The sequence below is a fragment of the Lathamus discolor genome, chromosome 6 (genome assembly GCF_037157495.1).
Source record: "Lathamus discolor isolate bLatDis1 chromosome 6, bLatDis1.hap1, whole genome shotgun sequence".
Taxonomy (NCBI): Eukaryota; Metazoa; Chordata; class Aves; order Psittaciformes; family Psittacidae; genus Lathamus; species Lathamus discolor.
Genome location: NC_088889.1, coordinates 39,670,757 through 39,689,613, shown reverse-complemented (window position 1 = coordinate 39,689,613; position 18,857 = coordinate 39,670,757). Strand labels below are relative to the sequence as shown.

Genomic DNA, 18,857 nt, shown 5'->3' with positions numbered 1-18,857 from the left:
TTTAACAAAAAAACAGGGAGGTAAACCAGGTTCATCAGGAAAACAAGCTATACTTATTAACTTATTCTCCTGATAAATCGAAGTAAATGCATTTGAAAGAATGCCACCTTGGTCTCCTTAGGCATTGCTTCTAAATTACACACATATCCCAGTGTAAAGCTGTGTTATGAAGACACAATTATGTCTAAAAATAGTAGAAATTGTTTGGAGAAAAAAAAATTGAAAGTCATGTGGAACTGTCATTATTTGAATTAACCAGAAAAGTATTAAAACATTACCCACTGAATATATGTTTAACTTATGACACAAGTTAAGTTACCCTGATGATTTTCCTGATAAAATAATAAACTAGACTTTCTCCATAATAAACTAGATGTTCTCCAAGTCATTTAGATGTTAGTTTACTTATGATAACATTTACCACTCTTTGAATACATTGCCTTGAAGTAAAAAATCCAAGTGGTATGAACTAATTTATCTTTAACACAGATCTGGAGCACAATTTTCTACTAGTCTGACATGAGAGGAACCTTCTTTCTTTCAAATATTTGTCTCAAAATGTACAGTGATGTCAAATTACTGCCAAAATGAAAGTGGTAAGTAAATGATTCTTCTAATCCACATAAGATTTTTCCTGTCCACAGGGCTTTCAGACACAAATCTTTTCAGATCTGTTATGTATTTGAAAGGTTTTGGTGGTCTTTTTTTTTTTTTTTTTTTTTTCTTTTGCTATTATTTGAACGCACTTAATCATATATTTATTCATATGTGTTTTTTATTAAATTCTGTCATGTAGACAACTGTTACAAAAAGTTACAAGGCATGGTTTCTGTTTCCTAACTACACAATACAGAGTCACATCCAAAATGGCTATTCTGCTTCAATATATATGTTTCAACAGTTTGTATGAATACTTGCACAGGCAACTCCCTGTAATTCTCTCCCTTTCATTCACCAACTACACCTGGGAGCTGCTGCATATGTATTAATTTTCCAACAATAAAACTTTATTAAATTCTTAATTTTGTACATTTGCTTAAGCCAAAACATTTGCCACTAAGACATAAAGGATAAAGTCTAGCTGGAAAAGAACTTTACTATTATTAAGTAATATATATGTCAATGTCTTGTCCTATGTATCATGACATAGCATGCACTTTTGCCATCCTTTGGTAAGTCTGATGGAAGAAAATGAGATTATAGTCAGCATTACACTAAATATGCAAAAAATGGTCCAAAATAAGTAAAGCCAGTTCTTTATCCAGACAAAGCATTTTTCTCCTCACTTTCCAGCAAAGAAAGATCTAGGTTTCTTACTTGAAAAGTAGGCCTTCCATGTCTTAACTGTATCTGTACCAGAAAAATCTTACTTGTTACTGCTCTCCCTGCTCATACACAGGCACACACATAACTCCTTACCAAATTCTGTAAAACTTTTACTTAAGAGGACAAAGACAGAGATTGAGTACTTTATTCTATAGATGGCTAAATTAATCATAAGGGTAACCAATAAATAAAACAGCTAACAAAACTCTGGTACACTGAGACATCAAAAATTTAGCACCATTTTTTTAATGCTGTCTCATCAGAAATGATACCAATATATCTTGTAATTGAGAAAAAAAGCTTCACGTCAAAGAATAAGTGGGATACATAGAGCTAAAAGAATGAATCATAGTTATACCCATCTACCTAGCTCACTCACATTAAGTTCTTAAAGTAAGACCTTTGGTGTTATAATAGATAACAAAATAAAATTATTTTCAAATGTACATTTAGCAAAAACCAGTCCATTAAGCATATGGCTTGTTATAATAGTTTATAATGTGTATATATATGCACATATAGTTCCTCCCTTGGTGTAAGGAGACAAACAAGCCTAGCATTGTTACTGTAGAATAATAGAAAAATTACTAAACACAGAAAAGATATTGCAAAACATTGTCACAAAAGTGCCAAACCATTTTTAGGGTTTCAAAATAATATCTGACAGGAACTTTATTTTCTTCAATTTTTATTAAAAACATACACACACACACATACACACACACACACAAAAGACAATGCAGTAAAGATGCTAAGCCACCATTCCACTAGATGTGAGCCTTTGGCATTTCCCCTAAACTCCTTCAGAACGCTAACGTAGATTGAGATTCCACTAATCTGAAAAGGCCATGGGAATTTTTCCACCAAACAAACACTTTATAGAAAAATGGCAGGAAACTCAAAACATCATAAAAGTCAAGCAACAAATTGTGCTTTTACATGTCCTTTCATCTAACCATAAGGAAAAAACAAAACAAAACCCAAACAAATCACCAAAACTGCAATAGCTGGAATTGGTCAGGAAATGGCAGATTATCAATACTAAGTTGGAAAACTGTAAGCGCACTGCAGCACTTAGAGGCACTGCAACAAAAAGATAAAGTAAATGAAAATGCATGAGAAAATATTCTGAATCCCAAATTCAGAATTAAAATCAATGTCTTATTTTAACTTCTTCCTATAGTAAATTTGGACCATTATGAAGTGAAAGGAAGTGGCATGATGTTAGGAACATGGAATGGAATGATGGATAAGATCATGGATATTCTATTCTTGGTTTTGTCACTGGCTTCCAAAACGTAAGTATTTTCTACTACTAACATCTGCTAAGATCAGCAGAAAAGTTACTGCAAAGTCTGTATAATATGTCTGAATACATCTATACTAACAAAATACAGGGAAACTATCACTTGGGTGCTGCCCACTTCTGAAAAGAGTTGCAGCTAATTCAATGGAAAAGTTAACTTCTCTTGAAGTTTCTTCAGACAAAGAAAATTGCTTAATGGCTTTTTTACTTGATTCAGCCTCTTGGCTTCACCATGATCCATAATCTGATTTCTCCTGCACACCTACTGTTATTTCATTTTTTCCTGCTTTCATTAATTCCACTGTTTATGGACTCAGATTTCACATTTAAAAGGTTCTTAATTATTATTTTTTTTTTTAAACACTGATGCAGCTTCACAAACATCTCTGTACACCCTTTAATGTATTCCATTCCCTGGTCTCAGATCTGATTAGCATTTTCACTGCTAAAAGTATGACAAACCCTGTAAAATCTGGAATAGAAATGGGGAAATATGTCCTTGGATTCTGCGAGTCCACTGCATGTGTGGTTTCTATCAGAAAGCCGAAAGTACATTTGTTTATTGCCAATTTATCAGAACAGATGTGCAGTTAATGCATTTTACGATATATGATATGTAGCATGTCTTAACTCATGAGTGATTCTAAGGATATGTATTAAGTTTTTTCAACCAAGATTGGAGGCATGAGGATGTGTGGGATGACAACCTCAAAGCACCAAAGACATAAGAAGTAAATCTGATGCTGCATTTATATTACAGAAGAACATGACTCCTGGTTTAGTACAAAGAGAAAAACAGGAAGAGGTAAAACCAAAAGCTTGAGAGCTATGGGTGAGTTACAGCACAACCTGCCAAAATGAAGTCAGTAAAGCACACCCCATGAGGACCACATGACAGCAGAGCAAAACAAATGCTTTTATTTTAAATTGGGTCTTTGTTTCGTTTGTACCCTGCCTTTTCTGAGGCTTTAATTTCAATCTTTGAATGTTAATTTTGTTAATAGCAAGGTCTCAGTGCTACCTGGAAGGGCAGACAGGACCCTTGAAACTACCAGGTGTATTGTCTCTATATGAATCAATATATTCCATATCATGAAAGGATACAGAAGAATTGCCTGAGTCACCCCGGGAGTTAAAACTCCAAGCCCTGAGGAACACCTACAGCACCTCAGCAGCAGTTAATATGGATAGAGCCTGCATTACTATCCTCTAGTGCTGTGCATTTTCCTCCTGCAAGATGCAAACTGCAGAATAGTGTATCTCAAGGTCTTAAGCAAACTACACAACATGACTTAAACAGAAGCCAAAAATACATCCGTAACAAGCTCACATGCTGGCTAACTGGAACTAGAATCTTCAGTCATAGTTGACTGCTTCAAGCATATTTCAGACACCACAGCTGTGGTCATATCAAAATACCAAATATATCAAATATGCTCATCATTTGTTTGGGGCTGATTCAGCTCATAGTGAAGCTTTCCTGCCTAGGTGATTGGGAACTAGATAGAACTCCAGGAGCAGTATATGACAATTACTGGCACCACATGTAACATACATGCCATGAAAAGTTTTCTCCTTCTTGTATGCTTCTGCATCCTGGTTTGTTTTTCATGGGTGGAAACACTCACTTATGAATGGATATGAAAACTAAAAATCACAGAAAAGCAAAAATATATTCAAGAAACTAGAAACACAACTGTTATTTTTCCATTTCAGTAATCAACATTAAAAAACCTCAATTTGCCCACATTTTCCAAGTCACTTAATAATTTATACTCACACAGACAGAAATATTCAGAAAACAAAATTGGGACAGATAAAAAAAGATAAAAGCATGAAGTTACAGACAGAAAATGGAACATGTTTTTTACTAAAAAACCTTTTAAAGCTATTTTGGAGGTGATATGGTATTTCCCAAGAGCATATAAAAGTATTACTGCAGAAGATACATATAGCAAATTAATTTAACTACATCTCTGTTCATCTATAGGATTTTGTTACAACATCGAAAATACATGTCATAAAACAGATTTAGCACCTTTAGATGACGTCCAATCAGAAATGTGTCACAGTATCCAAATTCCATCTGTCAAATGCTGTAGATACAGGTAAGTAAATATAAAAGCCGTTAAAGGCACAAGTTACCCTGTGAGAAGTTCTAGCATTTTGTTTTTTGATAGCTCCAAATCTGGATATCTTCCAAAGTCAACAAAACCAGTTCAAGCAGAATCTTACCTTGTTTTCACTACATCAAGAGGATGCATCAGGCAAATTTCTACAAGACCTATAAAATAATAATAAAAAAGGCTTAATTAACATTTGTACAAATAGTAGTTTAATTTTCATTGACTCAATCAGTTTTTGAAGTTTGAAAAATAAATAAAAATCTAAAAATATCATTGATGATACAGTACTTATATACTCTGTATATTAAACAATGTCAGGGATTTTAGACAGTAAATGGTGCTAGCTGTTCATTATAGCAGGGAAAGTGAGGACTTAAGCTAAATGATCAATTTAATCATAGTTTTTGCTCAGTTTTCTGACTGAACAGCAAGAACATTTGATTGCCATCGTAAATAAATACATTAAGTCTTGCTGAAAGTAGTGAAGGAGGGGGTTCAGGTTGGCTTTTTTGTCATATAAGAGTAATCCCTAAAGACACCACAAGACAGTGCTTGGGTCTCAAACGAACTTGGTGTTAAGACGACAGCAAATTCCTGAGCTGCCCATCTGAGCTGTAGCCTTACTGTTTCTTCATCCTATCATGCTCTGTGTTGATGCACAGTGCTGGCTTTCCCCCTCCCACCTCCACCGCTCATCATGAGCACTTGAATTCACCTGCTGGGGACTTAACATTCACACATGGAGGGTGTGAACAGGAAAGTGCAAATGCCGAGTCAAAACAGATCTGGAAGCTTGCACCTGCCAACGCTGGCTTCAGAGTTGGTTCCGTTACTTTTTTCCACCCATCTGACACCTCACGGAAAGTCCAGAGGTTTACCACCCACATTTTGCTCATGCTTCCCAGCACATGCTGCCCAGGGAGAACTTTCTTAGCTTCTGTATTTTTGCTCAGATTTTCTAGGCTTGTCTACTCCTCTGTCCATTTTGTATATCACCATCATTCCAAAAAACAAACATACACAAAAAAGATGTATTTATCAGGATCACAGAAAAAGTGTATTTTTGAGATGTCAGTGTGCAGAGGTAATAAAAACTACACAAATTTGAAAGGATTTTGAAATGCTGAGAAAATACATATCCCTATGTCCGAGGTATTAGATACTCATGTTTTTGAACTTTCTGTGCCTGGTTTATTAAGACTATTAAGCATCCATGGCCTCTTATCCACACTAATAAATTTAATGCTACAACATGCAAAACCAGTTCACAACGACTGTACTTTAATGACTGAAAGCATCTATTTCATCTATTTATTATTATAATAAAAATAATTACAAACTTTCTGTAACACAGAATGAGTACTTTGGTGATTTAGGACTAAACTTCTAAAAATCTTGATTGATGCAAGCATTCTTATTCAAGCTAAAATATCTACAAATTCCTCTCTTTATGCATACCATACACTCCCACTGAATTTAAGCACATGCTTATGTTCCACTAGATGCTCTCCTTGTTCAGATATCAGTGTCTTAAGGTCCAGATCCTGTGCTCTTATTTTAATGGCACAGAATACAGCTGAACTCAGTTATCACTAAAATTAACAGTTTCTAATACCTAAGACAATTTCTTACACACTAGGCTACTCTACTATTTTTTCTGTCTAAGCAAGGCAAAGAAATAACTCTAACACAAAGTGAAAATCTCATTTTGAAATGTTCCACACACAAGCGACCTAATGGAATTTGCAGTTTGGCGCTATTCTCTGGCAGGCTTGATGGAGAAAGACTGTTGGTGGGGTTCATGCAGGAACCAGGCTCTGCCTGGGTAACGTAGTGTCTGACACTGCAGTGTCAGAAACTTGAGTTCTTTTTTTTTTTTTTTTTCATTACTAAATATAAATCTAAGGAAGCCTCAAAGTTTCCAATTTCAATTATTTTAGAACTAATAAGTTTAGTGTTTCAAGTAGCACAGGAAAACTGTTTTTTTTTTTAAAGTTTATATAAGAAAAGATTAAATTCCAAAACATTATCTACTTTCTATTTCAACTTTAATGAAACTTTCTGAGTAATACAGGTACTTAGATAAGTTTTAAACTGAACCAAAGCACTAGCAGAGAGAAGATTCTCACTACAGTCAAAGGAGAGGTAGCCAATAAAAGCAATAGAGTCTTTAGCTCAGCCCATAATAAATGCCGATATTTAAAAATAACCATCTATTTTCTGCTTGATATGCTTTACATATTGAATACATATATTACTGATAATTGTTATATATTTCTCTTGAGGCAGAATAATCTATTTATACAACAACAAGGGGCTACGAAAGTTTTTGTACACAAATACAAGTAAGTTTTGGAGTTAGAAGAAGAGCATAAAAAGTAATGTTAAAAATTTTCAACTAAATGTATTTGAACAGGAGTTTACATGGCAGTTTGTGAGGACGTTAAAATGTTTAAACTGAATTCGGGACATAAAATACTTGTGAAGAGTTTTAATTTAACATATGTAATTTTCCTTGTTTTCTATCATTCACTCTAATGTTTCAAGGTTGCAAAACATAAAACTGTCCAGATAACTGCTTACACTTAGTTTCTTTACACTGTGTCTAAGCATCATTAGCCTGGCATCATTAGCCTGATGACAGCATCAGGCTAATATTTGTGACCATTGTTTTGTCATATTTTCTTTCCACTCCATGCAAATTTTTTTTGTTTTTCAGTTCTGGATAAAAGGAAAACAACATAGGTGATATCAGTCAAAGAATATTATCAGTATTAATGAAAGTAACTAAAAAGAATGCAATTTAATATTTGTTTTATTTTTCCTAGAAAGCAAAAGATGTCATCGTTATTTCTGACCAGGTATATTTATTGCTGTAACTATTGCCAGGAATGACTTCTATTTTGCTAAAATAAGGCCAAATCACGTCACAAAAGGGAACACAGACTGTAAGCTTTCTATCCTGATTCTGTCCCCAGAACTATAAACTACCTTAACAGCTGCCAACAGGTGCTTTGCGAGCTGCAGTTGAGTGTTTCAGTGCTGGCAGGGGGCATAGCCTAAGAGTTCTTTCTTCTCTAACTACCACCTTCCTTTTCCAAGTTCTACTGCATCCCCTCCCTTTTCCTCCACCATTTTGGACCTTCTATTCTATCTTGTTTTGGTAAATAGAGCCTACAGTAGGGGGCCAAGCATGGGGCCAGGGGTTGTTCACCCTATTCTGTTTTTGCAGAATTAATGTCCATTTTGGGAGAAAACTGTACAGTGCCAGAATTTGGCTCTATTTTCTTGGTCCTCATAGGATAATTTTTAATTCAGGCATTTTTCCAGCAACTGAATCAGATGAATTCCAAGGTCCTTGGCAAGAGCTCTGTTTTGATAACTTCAAGATTCTATTGGCTATCTGCCTTTCTCAGTCTTTCCTTTGTCTCATCATTTAATTACGCACTAAGTTTTAAGCGGTGTATAGTTACTTGACTTCACCACACAGAATTCTTCAAAAGATGCTGGGATTATGACACAGCTCTCTGAAAAGCATCAAAGGAGTGCACACTGTGCAAGACACTAATGGAACAGCTACAAACACAAGCTACATTTTTCCATCTACTATAGTAGTCATGCAAATCATTACAACATCCTACTTGATAGCCTGCCCAGAAAGTGTGGTGGCCCCAGAAATTACAAGCACTCTGAGATGTACTCAATAAAATGAAATATATTGCTCTTTCTTTAGTTAATGTTCATCAGCTTTATGACAAATTCAATTAGCACTATGAAAATCTAATTTGCTCAACAGCTATATCAAGGTTTGGTATATTTTACCTTGTCACACTGTAAAGACTACTGTTTACAAACTTTATTTTCATGAAAAAGCAGTTGACATAGCTACGTATAGATTGTCCAAAAACATATTCTAGTCATCCCATTGGGTCTCCATGGTGATGTCACATGCAAACTAACCCAGAATGATTTATGATGGCCTAATTATGTTTATAACAACTCAGATCCAACTAGAGCCCAAAGGAAATATCAGAACAACAATTACTAGGTCAGTCCAACATTTGTTGTCTTCTGGGTTGGAAAACATTCCTGTGAAAATTGGATACTAACCATAAAACAAGACATAATCAAAATCTCTATGTTGAAGAAATAACCAGCTGTCATCATTGACATCCTTTGAGCATACACAAGTGAAATATCAACAACTGAGAAGGGAGTCCAGAATTTTATTATGTAAAACATTATGCTCAGTAAGTGATCCCATGGAGGGAATAAAATGACAGAAAATACTGACCCCCCAAACTGACCCTCCTCAGTAGAAAATTTTCCCTTTTCCAACTAATATCTTCCATTTTTAAATTGCTTCCAATTATGGATTGCATTACATTTCCCTCTACAAGATTCACATTTAAAATTTCAAACTGGCAGTCTTCATATACATCTCTTCAAACATTTTAGTGACTGGTGGGTATTTTGAGTTCCATTCCTCTTTGTTCCCCTATCCCATCAGACACACAAATCTTCTATCAATAATCATACACAGCCTGAGAATATGATGACGATTTAAAATGTAGTCTAATTGTCTTTCTGGCAAAAGTGAAAGTGAGACTTCAGCAGCACAGGATTACAGCTCTTCTCATCTTCTTCCCAAGAGTTTCCATACTTGAAGAATGAAATCCAGCTAACAATGCTTGCTAAATAGTGCAGATAAAAATAGAATAATTATGACTTTGGTGCTTCTTAGGGGACAAATTCTTGTCTTTAGCTCTTCTTTGACACTCAGAGCTATGAACTGAACAGTGTGAAGTACCCATGATACACACTACCTTGTCTCTCACCCTATACATGTTCTCTGCACAATACACCCTGAATAAAGATTCCAACACGGATTCAAGAGATGTAGAGCATGATCCATATGTTAGTTCAGACAACCCCCTACAGCGCAGAAGTCATTATGCACCCTCCTCCCCTTGTGTTACTCATTTCCCTGGAATAACACAGTAACTGGAGAAACAACAGAAAAGAGACTGGTCATAGAAAATACAGCAATAAACACATCAGGCACTCTATATTGTATAGCTGGAACACTTGGTATTTATTTTGGCTTTTACATAGATATAGTTACAGTGTAAGAAATGTTCATAAATATTTTATGCTCACTATGCATTTCCTTCTGAGAATATATGTCTGACAAAGAGTCCTGTGTTGATCTTTGTATCCTAATGAAAACAACAACAAATAACCTCTTAAATCTGTTTATCTGCTGGCTAAAAATTTTTACTTGACAAGAGGAGGCATAGTACTTCTTGCTGATTGAAGCATAATCAATACCTGGAAAAAAGTATCCCTGCAAACAATTCTACACTGGATAACTTCTATTAGTCTGTTGTCCCACACCATCTTCAAAGACACATAAAGCTTTTAGATGTTCTACAAGGGTATCTGTCCATCAGAAAAGTCCACAAAATGCTAGGACAACTGTGGCACCCAAGGCCCACTCATTTCCGAGGGAGACAGTCACTCAGTCTCAACTGAAGTATTCCAGTCTCAATTGTAGTATGTGTCAAACAAGCTCCAAGGAAAACTATACAGCAGGATGTATTCATGGACTGTGCTGGAAAAGATCTACATATTAGCCTTCACTTAAGAAAGTGACAGTTATTTTAACTCTTGTCCAGGATTCTGTTTAGTGATGTGGTATGGGATTAACTAATGGTACCCTGGAGCTCCTCACAAATGTTAGTTAACATTTTAAGTAATGAGCCAAATCAATGCTTTCCTTAGAAAATGTGGAGAAATGGAAAGTTACTCCAAAAAGTACTCCACAATGGCAATGCTGCATTCATGAGTCATTCTTCCTTAGAGACCTTGTCTACAAGAAGAAAATATACTAGAAAACATATTAATTAAACAAGATGTTGAATATGATTTTTCCCTTGGTATAGATAAGGATGTCTGTGTTTAAAAATGTGTTAGCTGGTCTCAATTAATCCCAGAAGGAGCTCTTGCTTTACCATCATTACCTAACGCATTTTAGAAGACATCCTTTGCATGAGGAGTTGAGCTCATCATCTTAGGTAACAGTATTCTTTAATAGATACAACCAATCAGTGTAGCGTTGCTATCTGGAAACTGAGGAGTAGCAGGGTTGGAAACAGTGATTATCTAGTTTTCAAAAAAAACCCAGGACCTCAGCAGCTGAAATTTCTGAAGTTTGGCCTGTAACATTTGTACTAGAAGCAGTCAGTGTTCTTGGAGCTCTCTTCTTGAAAGCAATGTAAACTAGCATTTGCAACGCGGCATTTGCAGTAAGGAATATATTGGAAAGTCTTAATGTTTGCCTTAAAGTTCCAGGTACTTTGTTAAAAAACCCTGAAAAAATAAAGGCTGTTAAAAAACCCGTAAGATTATTCTTATACTTTAGTTGCCTTTTTTTACTTACATTTATTGTATCTTTAAACTTAAGGTAAGTGGTCCTGTCAACTATTGTATTTCCCTTTCACAGTAGTTCTACCATAGTATGGGCTTTTTTTTTTTTTCCAATCTAACACATCCAAGCTGACACATGTATACTCAATGTGAGTGGAACCTTTGTTAAGTATGCTAGCCGAAACCACAGGTCCTCAGTCCACAATATGTACCTCTCTTATATTTAGCAGAATTCTGTAATAATTTATTGATGTATTGCTTTCCCCTGGATAAAAAATATCAAGCTTTAATGTTTAAAGTATCTGGTCAAACTGCTCTAAATTTAGCAAAAAATACACTCATTGTTTGCTTTTCACAATCTTTTTCACACAATTGGCCAATTCAGTATATTATGCTCACCAATAACCACATATTTCTATTTACTGTTGCCTAGAATACAACTTCACTGAATGTTTTAATGTGCTTCAATTAAACTGCTCAATGCTCACTTATGCTCTCTGAGAATTGTTTGCTGAGTGAAAACAAAGGCTATCTTCCAGTTTTATGTGGATTTTTTATTTGCCGCTTATTTTAAGATGAAAAAATTTAGTCCTTGCTTCACAGACCTACCAACTTGATTATCCTCATGTCTATGGCTTGACTGCAGAAATCCTTATACATATGCCATTAGGCAAATCTATGCCAATTTGGAGCATCAAGTTAGAGTTAAATTATGCATAGTTAAATACATCTGTAATAAGACTAGCAGGAAATATCAAATCACCCAGGAAAAATCAGTGGTTAGTCACAGAAGATCTTCTAACCTCATCTACTTCTTTTTGGAAGAAAGGTTCTTGAAAACTCCAGCAGCATACAGCACTTTCATAGGCAATCAATTCCAACTGTGCTAGTCACATAGAGCCTTTTTGAAGTAAAATGCCATGTAGAACTTTCTTTGTATGCTAAGGCCTATGAAATTTGCATTTACGGCATAGGCAAAAAGAAAGTTAACACAGACATTTTAAAATTCTAGGCTTTGCATACTTTTACTTTAAAACACCAAAGCTGTTCCAGTGGCAGTGAATACCATGGAGAGTTTGATTATGCAGTCAAACAATGCAATGTTTAGGTATGGACACAGAAGATAATGCAGCAAAACACAGCAAACAAAGAAAAGGCAAATATTTTCTCCAAGTTCTTACATATTATTGAGGCATTATAGAATGTCTCTCCAGAATTTACTGTTTACAATGTTACAGGAATTTGTTTCACCTCAATTTCCATTTCAGTTTGTATTTACAAAATAATAATAATAAAAATATCAAACAATTCTCAAAAAATACATTGAGTTGGACTCACAAATACTTCCAGCCAAAGTCACGTCTTCCAAAATGACTAGCAATAAAGAGCTGTTTATATAGCCAACTGATTTTTTTCTTTATTTAGTCTTTCTACATCTTTTACTGATGTAGTATTGACATTGAAGCTTTGACTTATAAAATAAACACTTGCAATTTACAAACTTAAGTATCTGAGTCTCTAGACACAAGTGAAAGGCTATATATCGTGTAAATTCTCCATAAATTTTTCAGCAAGTATTACATGCCATTATGTCACTCACATATGACATATTCTTTCCATCATGTGTGTCTGAAAAGGAAGATTTTTACAAAATGATTGAAGTGACCACTGAGGTCAGCATTGGGTTACACAATGTTTGTGTCATTACAGCTTCAGGTATTTCAATACATACTGAATCAATATTCCTGCAATGAAAATGTGTGACCAATATTTTCTTTGCTGTTATAGTAAAATGCTTCTCAATAAACTTGTTTTCATAAGAATTTTGCCCATTCATATGTCCCAGAGCTGTTGTAATCTTCATTGCTAATGCTGATCTAAAAGCATAGACATTATTTTATTTCTTGACACATTTAAAGTTCTCTAATGAATAAAGCAAACAGCTTATGGCTGCTTGGACTGTCACTTGGTTGCCCCAGAGGGTTTTAATGTCTTTAAAATAGCCCTCCTAGTTTGTATTTAACTGCCTTGTCCACAGAGGTCTGAGGGGTAGAGCAGATCAAAGATGTGCTGGAAACATAAAATGCAGCTGTCCTTCATTTACCTTTAATTAGCTACATCTGACCAGATTCTTTATGGCCTCTTTGTCACACATTCAACAATCTATAAGCCTTCTGACCTGTCCTTAAGGACTATAACTTTACAAGAGTTTCAGGAAAATGCAAATTTAAAATATTTAACAGAGGATTTTGAAAGAAATCCTTGGTCTCACTATGGAAATGCTACCCAAGGCAGTATTATTTTGGATTTATCTGAAAAAGCACAAAATTCTCCAGATTTGGAGAGTCAAAATGGAATGGTTCTTGACCTTGGAAAACAAATAGTGTTATTTATGGTTCTTTGGGTACTACTAAACACTGCAATGCATAAATATCACACAAGAGACCCTAAAGAAAACTGAAATGCAAGCACCTCTTTGACTAGCACAGTATGCTGCACTTCCAGGAGCTGGGGCACTTTCTGTAACAGAAAGTCACAAACCTGTCCTACCCTTTTTTTCCATAGATCCTGTTCATTAGGAGATCTCTACACAGAATGCAAACCAATTCCCAGTAGGATTTTGACTAAGGAGAAAGTTCTGTCATTGCTGCAGGATCAACAAGCAGTTCCTGCTCGTTACAGCCTCATAGCGTTGCACTAAATGCTCGTACCAAACTCAGGCTCTTATGGAATGAAAAAAGCTGTTTAACACACCAGCTGGAGTGTATGCTAACTGACTCAAGTTATTGGTACTTGATCACACAGGGCATTATATAAAGTCACTGAGGTAGATGGAGAGCACCTCTTAAAATTCTCTGGCTTTTGGGTTAGGTTCTTTCACAAAGGATTAGCTAACAACAGAAAAATACTTTAACAAAGATACATGTACAATGTAGAAAGGTCTCAAAACCTGAAATTGGAGTTTAAACTACCCCTTGATCTCTTTCTATTATGTAATATAAATTTGTAACCTCCACATTACTTTCCAAAATGTCAATCTTTTAGTCTTCCCTAAGGAAGTTTTAATTAATCACATTTCCAAATAAATTACCAAGTCTTCAAAGACAGCTGTGGTGAGGTACATGAACAGTCAAGTAGCCTGCCTCGATGCAGTAGCTAGCAAGCAGGTGTGGCTAGAAGCCAAACTTTATTCTTCAAGAAATGTATATACTATTAGCAGCATGTAGAAGTAATATGCATAAAGAAAATGAAGTCAAGGGGATTTAAAAACAATTTAATATGATTACTTCCCAAAGTTAAGAGAAATAGAATAGCTTTTAACAAGATATGGGTTTTTTTCCATCTTTTGTACCATCAATATAAACATATTGAAGTATTTAGATGTCTGAATAATGAAATGACAGTACCATTTTCAGATCAGGTGAAGAAATGAAATAGAACCTGGTATAGTATATGCTGAATATGTAATATAGATAATGGTAATTTTCTATGCATTAATCCACATTACACTGAAAATATGTCATCTTTGACCGGGACACTCCTGAGACCCCAAAATTGCGAACTAGATCTCTGTACAGAAAGTATTGAAAAGGTCAAAGAAAAACTTGCCCAAAAGCAAACCTAACAGCAGGAATGGAAACGTTCCTAAAAGATTACCATCACAAAGCATTTATACAACGTATAAGTTGTATAAATTATTTTTACTTTTTTTTCTCTGAATCAGTGAACATAAATCATTATTCTGGGTAAAAATAAACTAAACGATTAAATAAAAACACATGCAAATTTCATCAAAAATACACATGCAAGACATGAAACAACTTAGAGCAGTCTCCTTTGGAACAGCTGCTGAACTCCACAATGCTATGAAGACATAGAAGTGCAGAAAAGATATTGCGAAGTCTCTTACTCTGAAGTGAACCATCCAGTCACAAAGTGACCAGCTATTTTAGTGTGAGCTCTCCCTCACTTTACTCACTAAATTTCAATGGCTTTAATTTCATCTATAAGAAATTCTTGTATGAGCAGAGACATTTCAGAAATATCAGAGTAATTCCTGTTTGCATCTTTTGTTCATGACCTGTGAGTAATATTTTATACAAAATATAACCAAAATAAAGTGTGTAAGCTGTAAAATATGACATATGACTGTGAACTCATGTTTCAAATCAGTGATGATGCCCTATATGTAGTACATGGAAACTTTGCAAAAATAATAAATTTGTCATCAGGGGAAAGCTCAGTATTGGATGGCCATTGCCTGGGAAGTGAGACAACTGTCCAAAGATAAATGCAAAAACTTCAGAATTAGCTTGTAATGAGATGTATGTTTGAACAATTGTTGCTGTCTGAAGCTTATAAACTGAAGCTTATAAACACTTTGTGTTTTTCTAAAGTGGAGACAGGATCAAATTCCAAATGGTAAATGATGTCTCAAGAAGAATATATTCAGCCTTTACATATCAAAGTAATGTAGTATTGCAGCAGACATAGTTCAGCAAAGAGATCTAAAACTATATGCATCTTTCTTTTCCTTCTTCAATGTTCCACCAACTAACACTTACTATAGGATTATAATATCAATATTAATTCCATTTACAAGATGAGGCCTAAAACAAGTGCTTTGTATAAAGAGATATTCAGGACCCAATTCCCTGCCTATTAAAATGGAAGGAGCTTTCTAGCATTTCAGAGGTCTGCTAATGTAAACCAGTAAGGAACTAGGGTCTTGGTGCCAATACTACTAAAACACAAGGACTGATTATCAAATGTCTGCGAATAGCAAAATAAAATTTAAAATATTTTCTTGAACGTGGCCTGTATACACAGTGCTGTCAAATATTCTAGGGTCTTCTATTGCATGAATTTTTTGTTGAATTCTATGTTGTGGCAACAGGTGATGACAGCACCACTATTTGGTGTTATTTTAGTAGTCACTGGTCTTCCCAGTATTTTTCACCACTCCCATTTGCTGGCAGTGTATCATGGCAAAGTTTCAAGAGAAATCTACTATGAAGCTGTGTGTTAACTGGGAAATGTCAACATGCAAAGCCACGTCTAGAATTAACCTGTCTTTAATGTTTTCAGGCACCCACACCCTCTCTTCTTTCCAAAACTTAATTATATCAGCAGCTTACCAGCATTAATAAAACAAAACAAAAACCACCAAAGAAGGGGAAAAAGTGTAGCTGAATTTAACACAAAGATACAGTAATAATCCTCCAACTGAGGCACAGACGCTGGTAACGTTAAATTTGCAGAGACAAATGTCTTGTGAACATAAATACCACCAGTTAAGAAGAAATAATTTTCCACTGCAAGCACAAGCACTTACCACCACTGACTCTATTACTAGATATTTTCAACTTCTGCTTTGAGAAATTACCTGATTTTTATTATTCAGGTGGCAAATGTTCTTGTTCTGGTGTGCTGAAAGTAATTATGACTTCCTAAGAATCAGTTCACATAGAAAACATTTTTTTTTCCACTAAGTTTTATAAAACAGCATTTTTTTCTTTTTCTTTTTTCCTTTTTTTTTTTTCATAACAAAATGCATCCACAAAACAAGCAAGGATTCTATAATCCTTTGTTTATTTTCTTATTATCACCTCTAATCACTGACAAGTGGTCAGTTACACGTCAAGTGAAAAAGGCAAACTGTAAGTCTCAATGTAGCTATGGTATTTTTAGAGGGTCTTTCTCACCCATAGAGAATGCCTCTGCCATGACGTAGTGGGCCACACTCCTGTTGCTGTTGATAGCAAAGCTCTATATCCTTTAATCATGTCCATCCTTTTCCTGCGAAAATATGTGTATCAGAGCCAAACTGTGTAATGCAATCAGCATCTGAAAAGTATTCTACAGATCCAAGGTTTTGGCATCTAAACAGTGGATATCCTGAAATCAGCACTGCAAAGTCAATCCTTTGTTGTCCAACTCTCCTCTCGACATCATCTTGAGCTAGACAGTAGAATCCACTCTCTTCACATAATAATGAACAACCCACCACCTCCCCCCCCCCCAAGTTAAATCTCCTTTATACTGGCAAGTTCAAGTATTGTCATTTTCTCAGGTTGTGAAAGTTAGGAACAGCTAGACCTCCAAAATCCACCCTGTGAGGGTGAGAACCAGCCTGCAAAGTTCCTAAAGACACAGAATTTCATTTTACATTATTATTAGAGGACTGTAACTATAAGACTCAACTAATCAATTTCATTCCTTTTTGCTACCTTGTTATATCTATATTTGCAGTTAATTAAGCACAAAAAATGAGTGGCAAGATTAAGCAATTAGCGCTGAGGCCTCAAAACCACCTACATTACATACACTCTACTTAAAACCAGATTTTGTCTTATCCTCTGGTTTGGTTTGGACTCCTTTTCCTTGTTAGGGTTTGGAGAGTACTTGGTAAACTGATAGCAGAGCAGTCAGCTTTGGTTCACTGAAAATGTAGCAAAAGCTTTTTTTGTAAAACAAAGAAAAATACATGCATTTATTTTCCCAAACTGCCATTGAACATACCCTGACCTGCTTTAGAGCTAATTCTTTACACATCAGTTTGTGTCTAACATCAGTTTTGATGTGATATTAAAGAAAAATAAGGAGCAATCTGGCTTTTGAGCTTCTGTGCAGCTCATCACACTGCTGGCAGTAGGACAGCATGGTGGATTCAGGATTGGCTGCTGTGTGATACCGATGTCTGATTAGACCCTAGTTCCATAATGTAGTGGAGCTTTGCTGTGCCAATAAGCTACTGTTATCTTCTGTTCCTGAATTATTCAGAGTTCCTTGTTTTCACAATTCTTGCCACCTTCTGGTACTCAAACACTAAGGTGATTTGGAAGTCCATAGGCTGGCTATATGGAAAAGGAGAATGAAAAGTTAATTTATTTCATTAAAAGGCTGTAATACAAGGACAACATGGGAAAACTCTGGGATTAGAAGAAAGAAAATGGAATTCAATAATGTCAGGCAGTGTTTGTCTATGAAATTACACTGAAGGTCTTATGCAGAAACCAATGGTGCAGATTTGGTCAAAACCCATATGTAAAGCTGAATATAGTGAAATGGAGCAAACACCAATACTTGGGCTGAGAAGAGACTCCCAGTATCCACTTCACATTCAGCTATATGGAAACTAGGAGCTTTCTGCTGATGAAGATAGTGCCAAGGCAGCAGCCTTAGAAATCGCTTTAACTCAAAGAGGCATTTATTCATTGTCTGTCCTTCAGTACGGGTAAGAACCTGCAACACTGAAAATCTAGTCTGTAATACAGACAATTCTTACTGCAACTACTGATAACAACTCTTAGCTAAATAAATTTAAGTGAATGTGCTTTGAACATGTGCTTTTTTACACCATTAGACCAGTTATTTTGTTATGCATTAAATCATAGCATAAGTCAGTTTGGAAGGGACCTCCAGAGGTCATTTAGTCCATTAGAAAATCCTGGTCTGCTCCACCCAGTTTGCGCTATCCATAGATTTGCTGAGAATGGCCCCCATCCCATCATCCAGTTTGAACACTACTGGTCCCAGTATTGATCCCCAAGCAACACCACTGGTTACTGGCTGCCAGTTAGACTTTGCACCACTGATCAGAACTCACCAAACCCAGCCATCCAGCCAATTTTCCACCCACATTTTTCACCACTGATCTGTCTCATATC

At 35.5% G+C, this 18,857-nt stretch overlaps 1 protein-coding gene across 3 annotated transcripts in view; it reads right to left on the bottom strand.

Moving 5' to 3' along the window:
• Window positions 1–18,857, bottom strand: part of SLC25A21 (solute carrier family 25 member 21) — a 250,472-nt gene that overhangs the window by 102,391 nt on the left and 129,224 nt on the right. For all 3 annotated transcript variants that reach the window (XM_065686258.1, XM_065686259.1, XM_065686260.1), the window contains one exon: window positions 4,868–4,916. In XM_065686258.1, the coding sequence (XP_065542330.1) occupies window positions 4,868–4,916 (49 nt within the window). The remainder of the gene's footprint in view (window positions 1–4,867; window positions 4,917–18,857) is intronic.